We start from the raw sequence: 6,107 nt of genomic DNA, 5'->3' as shown, positions 1-6,107 counted from the left end.
ACAGCGCTAACCACTACACCACCATGCCGCCCTAAAGTGAAAACATATGCATGCATTTACAATATGGTGATAAACAGTAAACAAAAAACACATGAGGACTGAAGCGTCTCCTGAACTGTAGACATTGTGAAATAACGGAAGATGGTGAGAAAAGTGACTTGCGAATCCAAACGAAATAAATCAGAGGAATTTACAAACCTCTCCTGAAGCGATCACTACAAACTGGAGCATTCTGCAACTCGTCTCCCTTCCATCACAGTGAATGGTTCGGGAGCCACTTTTCTCGTTGTCTTTTGGTAAAATCCTTTACTCCATCACTTCACAGGGAACCCGGAAGAAACTTATCAGTTTCACGGTTTGTCTGACTCAAGCAGAACAAAAACACAAGCATAGGGCATTTTCACAACTAGCAAGCAGCCCCAGCGATAGTAATGCTTTCTGAACAGTGACTTTAGCTGACCACCACTTCATGTCTTGCATATCTAAATGAGGCAGAGATGACGTCAGATGCAACCTAGCAATTGCCATGTTCTCACCTGAGTAAAGAACCAAGCAGAACACCTGGAATCCATACAAATGTATGTTTTCACACACAGAGAAGGCAATGAAATGAACACACATCACACAGTATTCAGTGTCTGAAATGTTTATTTAAAAAAACTAAAACTTTCTCCAAACAGGAAAGCTCTGAATTTCCTCACACAATCAGGGCCCTCACCGTGCCAGACCCTGCACTGAAAGTTAAACAGCTGAGATCCTGCCATGTGCAGGACAGTGCAGTGACCTCCCCACGGAGACAGGGGCAGTTTATCTGGGTGTGGGGAATTTTATTTGAATATAAACTTTGCTCAGTCTTCATAAAACATACGGATTTATTAGTGTCTCTGCGATCGCCCAGAAGAGCACAAGCACATTCGTCCTCGTTTCCTTAGGAAGACAGACAACGGTGTAGTCATAGTAACAGTGGCCACCTCTGCCTCCACCCACTTCATCGCATCAGCGTTAAGAGACATGCCCCTATTCCGAATCCGGCCACTGCCATGAGTGCCTTCCGAACTGTGGACTCGGGATCCTCGACATAAAAGAACTCCACAAAACCATCCTGCAACACAAACGCAATTAGAAAAACAGTTACACACACACTTCAAGTTATACTTGCACACAACAACATGAGGGCATAAGGCAGGATTGTGTGTGTTCTGAACCAGTCTCATCAATATACTCACCCAGCCGTTGTTGTTGATGAACCAGTGCTGCAGGTCTGTAGTGAGGTAGGAGGAGATTTGTAAGGCAACAATGTCCACACACTCCTCAACTTGCTCCTTCGCACAGTCCTGCTTCAGCCGCTCGCACACCACAGCACCTAGAGCCAGAACACTTGCGATGCGTCCCCAAGAAATCACACCATCGTCAAACACACCGCTCAGTACGGAGCCCACACCGTCCAGACTACTGTTCTCGAACAGCCGCCGCACCATGCCTGTAACGCACACAGTCAGTAGACAATAAATCATACAACCCTTGATCTAAAGCTTCAAGTTCCTGAGCTTCTATGTCAAAAAAAAAAAAAAAAAAGGTGGGGTACACCCTGGACAAGTCGCCAGGTCAATTTAGAGTCACCAGTTAACCTAACCTGAAAGTCTTTGGACTGTGGGGGAAACCGGAGCACCCGGAGGAAACCCACACGGACACGGGGAGAACATGCAAACTCCGCACAGAAAGGCCCTCGCCGGCCATGGGGCTTGAACCCGGACCTTCTTGCTGTGAGGCGACAGCGCTAACCACTACACCATCGTGCCGCCTATATTATATATAAAATAATAATAATAATCTGACCCCCCCAGGAATAGAGCCCATTCTTGAGGAAACACAGGACGACACACCTACCTCCACACCACAGAGAGTACACTCTCCTACTGTGCACTACTGCAAACTACACCAAGTGGTGCCAGTGGCTCAGTGAGACAACGGGACAGAGCTCTCCAACCTACGCTCCATCTACACCAGTCGACTACAGAGGAACGCTGCACCATCACCAGAGACCTGAGCCATCCAGGTCACCACCTGTCTGTCCCTCTACCACATGGAAGACACCACAGGACTATTAACATACGGACTATCAGGCTATGGAACACCTTCAACCCGACAGCTGAACCCGTACTCTCCCACTGAGTGTGTCAGTGTCTCTCTGTTCTGAGGAAAATAAAACAATATCTTTCTCTGAAATTCCCAGCATGGGGACAAATTACCCAGAATTCCCCTTAGTGTGTGCATCCAGGTTTCCTCATTTCCCTTTCATCTCCCCATCTGTGTGTGTGTTCATTCACGGTTTTATCTCTGTACCCTGGGCACTAGGACACTCCCCTTAAGCCTTGGTCACAACCGGCTGTACGTGCTCCTATGGCCGGTCTACGTACAAAAAAAAAAAAGAAACGCACAGAGGGCGCGCGTGTGACATGCTGATTTTCTAGCCGTAGACTGGCCGCAGAGGTTCTTTGTCATGTCAAACAAACTCTACGGGCGTTTACGTTTTTTCAGGTTGCAATACAAACTTACGGCCAACGCACATCTTTCTCCATGAAAAACAAAACAAAAAAGCAGCGATTTGGGAAACGCCAAAAATCGCACAGCCAAAAAAAATCGTATGTCCAGTTGTGACCTAGGCTTTAAAGGACCAGACTCGGTCTCCTCCTGTCTGTGTGTAATCTACTTTGCACTTCTGTCTGTCTGTGCAGTGATGTGTTCAGTTACTGCATGCTTTTTGCTCCCATTCATGTGCTTTATTTTCACCGTCACTAATGTGGTCATTTACACACACCTTAATCTTACCGAATTATCTGCCACTGCCCGTGTGTGTGAGAAAGTGCGTTGGTGCTTGATAAGCAGAGTTCTAGGAACCCAGTTTCCTCAAATAGATAGATAGATAAAACTTTATTGATCCCTTTGGGAGGGTTCCCTCAGGGAAATTAAAATTCCAGCAGCATCATTAAAGAATAAACAGAACAGAAAATAGAGAAAACTTCTAGATAAATTAAGTATTAATCAGACAGCAGTTCCACTTTAAAAAGGGCCTCAGTTACACACCTCCTACAGCACTTTACTCAACTTGTGCGCGCTCACAGCCGACAGCACACAGTTAAAGATCCTGTGTGCTACAACATTCAGTATTAAATGCTGTGTCCTGTAAAGCACAGAATATCCATAATGCACTTTAACATTTATGGGAAACCACGTGGGGAAATTCTTTGAAGTCCAGACTGTCCCTGCGGCACATAATGCCCGCCTCCTGCAACAGGATTGGCCAGTACTATCCGCCTGCTGCGTCATGATTGGGTAATTGTATGGCAAGATGAACTTCAATCGACACAAAAAGTACTAACGATATAAAAATAAACTTATGGAATAAACAGTGTAAATTAAATTATGAAGTCACTATTAAATAAAGGTTATTTTATGAGCCGAGTGAATGTCTCACTGAGTTAAAGTGCTCGTTCCCCTGTAATAGAGAATCCTGCACTGCAGTGTTTGGGCTTCTGTAAACTAACTGACAGACGCTGAAGAAACTGAGTAGCGAGCTGAATGTTTAGATTTAAACCCTGATGGGATTCAGTTCGAATAAAGTGTTCTGGATCGAATCCCATCAGAGGGTTCCATGTTTAAATCTAAACAGAGCAGCAGAACGGTTTCACAGAGCATTCTGAGAACCAAATGATTCGGAATCAGATCCTTCAGTCTAAAGACTGATAAGTTACTGTTACTGGGATCTGAAAAAGGCAAAATTACCATCAAACTTCGCTCAACTCGATGCTGCAGCTAAAGTCCCTCTCACCCCCGGGGCTAACGCACCCAAAGCCAACCGCCAGTAACTCCCGGACAGAGGCGGCCATGAGGCCCTGTTAGTGGGTAAAGCTCACCGGTGTATGCGATGCGGTGGTTGTGGATGGTTTTCCCCACCACTCTCTGCAGACTCGGCAGTGCTGAGTGCGCTTTATTCCGCCTGTGTTCCACCGGAAGGCCCGTGTGGGAGCGGAACAGCTGCCTCAGCAGCTCGTAGGTCTCCGTCTCCAGCTCCGGGTTCAGGAGCTCCTCACAGCCGCGCTCCTCAAGCTCTGACCGGCTTTCCACAGGCGCTTTCCCTGCATTAATCCCGGCTCCAGCAGCCCGTCCGTCGGCCTCCTCCGTGCAGCCGTCGAGCTCCTCCTCGCGTTTCTGTGAGAAAGTGTCCAGTGGAGCGCTTAAAGGGGAAACCCAGCGAACAGCGCCGCCATTCTCAAGCCCACAGCACAGTAAACTCAGCGGCGCGCTCCGCTTCATCACACTCAGCTCCGTCATGGCCTTATTAAGAATGCTGCAGCGCCTTTAAACCGCGCGGATCTGTACACAGAATAAACTATTTAAAGCTGCTGATGAAGTTTCCGCTTGCCGGAGCGCTGACTTCCCCCGAACAGCACCACAGCGAAACTGAAGCACCCGGGCGCGCGCACCCACTCAGAACGGGCGGGGCGGGGCCTATGACAGCGTCACGCATGCGTCACAGAACCAGAACGGAAACTGACGAATATGGAAAGGGCGCTGTCTGGTATTTAAAGCTGTTGCTAAGCAACTGAACAATTCCACCCAGTATCAGATTAGAACTAAATAGAGTTATTTTTTACAGACGGGTTAAAGCCTCTGACTGTAAATTAGACATATTGCTCAGAAACATCAACATTTCCCTCAGATGTGTTGTTCTAATCCTCAGCACAGCTAATATTACACCGGAATTGCATTTATTATTAACTACTAAAGCAACAAACATGGATTCTGACAGTGTGTCACAATTCATAAACCCCAGTCTGTCAAAATTCATCAATAAATACAGAAAGAAAGAAATGTTGTGCTCTGTATGATCTTGGCTGTGACAAATAAAATTTGAATTTGATTTGAATTTTGCTTCTTTTTTGCCTTCTCATGCAAAAATGTATTGATGTGTGCACATGTGCCATTTTGGAGGACACAGATGCATTCACATTATAGTTAGATACAACTCACTTGCAACGATGAATGTGAACCATCAAGATAGGCAAATCTGATCTGAGCAAAAAATCTGAATTGAACAGTGAGACTTGTAAATGTGAACATAGCCTAAGTGACTCAAATCTGATTTGAAAATATTGGATTTCTGTGTCCACACAGCCCTGAAAAAAAAATCAGCTTGGTCATATTGTAAAATATCAGATCTGAGTCACTTCAGCTTGGTAATGTGAAGCCTTAGAATGAGTGCATCGATATAAACCTGTGATGTGCAGCTGCACTATTGTCAGAGCTGCTGTTATAGAGAATTAATCAACACCTTCTGACCAATCAGAGTCCAGAACTCAACAGCAGTGTGGTGTAAAATGTTATTAACAAACATGATGTAAAGACGGCCAAAGAAGAGATGAAGCTCTCACATTTCAGAGTGTTACTGATTCACAAGCAGAAATTGTATAAGCTAATATTTATTATTTATTTTTTACACAGAGTCACACTGCGGCTCTTTCTGGAAGGTTTGTGGGATCCGTTTACTGGCCCAGTTCTCCCAGTAAAACAAGTTCAGAACCATTCCTGAAGATATTCTTCCTCCAAAGCTGCATCTGGATTTTCACAATCACTCAGCTCAACTCTGTGTGTGTGTGTGTGACTCAGCATATAGTAGTCAACTGATCTGCCTGAACTGCGTGCTCTCTCACCCAGTTCAACCTTCACCCAGAAACACACACACACACACACACCTCTATCACACTTTGTTGTTTATTCACATGCTATCTAAATATTAATATGATTCATGTTTATTAATGAGCAGTAGATGAGCTGTAGTGAATGAGTATTACACAAATATTCTATCAGAAATATTAGAAGATGCTACAGTAGTCTTATTAGTTTCCTGTGTCTGTGTAAATATTAATGTACAGTAATACCACAACAGATAAAAAAAGAGAAAAAGACAGATTGAGAGCTACTTGATTATGATGACCTACTGGATTAGGACACTTTTGTTGAATTTAATTATAAAATAAGACACAAGTGTTCCCTGATGTTTGCTGCATTTTACACCACACTGCTGTTGAATCCTGCACTATGATTGG

General features: G+C 44.9%; 1 protein-coding gene across 1 annotated transcript; it reads right to left on the bottom strand.

Moving 5' to 3' along the window:
• Positions 1–630: 630 nt before the first annotated feature.
• On the bottom strand, positions 631–4,476 carry LOC132875463 (induced myeloid leukemia cell differentiation protein Mcl-1 homolog). Its single transcript, XM_060912246.1, has 3 exons — positions 3,915–4,476; positions 1,227–1,480; positions 631–1,102 (listed from the first exon to the last, which is right to left on the bottom strand). The coding sequence occupies exons 1-3, from the start codon at positions 4,330–4,332 to the stop codon at positions 989–991; spliced, it is 786 nt and encodes a 261-aa protein (XP_060768229.1). The 5' UTR covers positions 4,333–4,476; the 3' UTR covers positions 631–988.
• Positions 4,477–6,107: the final 1,631 nt, after the last annotated feature.

Source organism: Neoarius graeffei, chromosome 2 (assembly GCF_027579695.1).
Source record: "Neoarius graeffei isolate fNeoGra1 chromosome 2, fNeoGra1.pri, whole genome shotgun sequence".
Lineage (NCBI taxonomy): Eukaryota > Metazoa > Chordata > Actinopteri > Siluriformes > Ariidae > Neoarius > Neoarius graeffei.
This window is presented reverse-complemented; position numbering and strand designations above follow the sequence as displayed.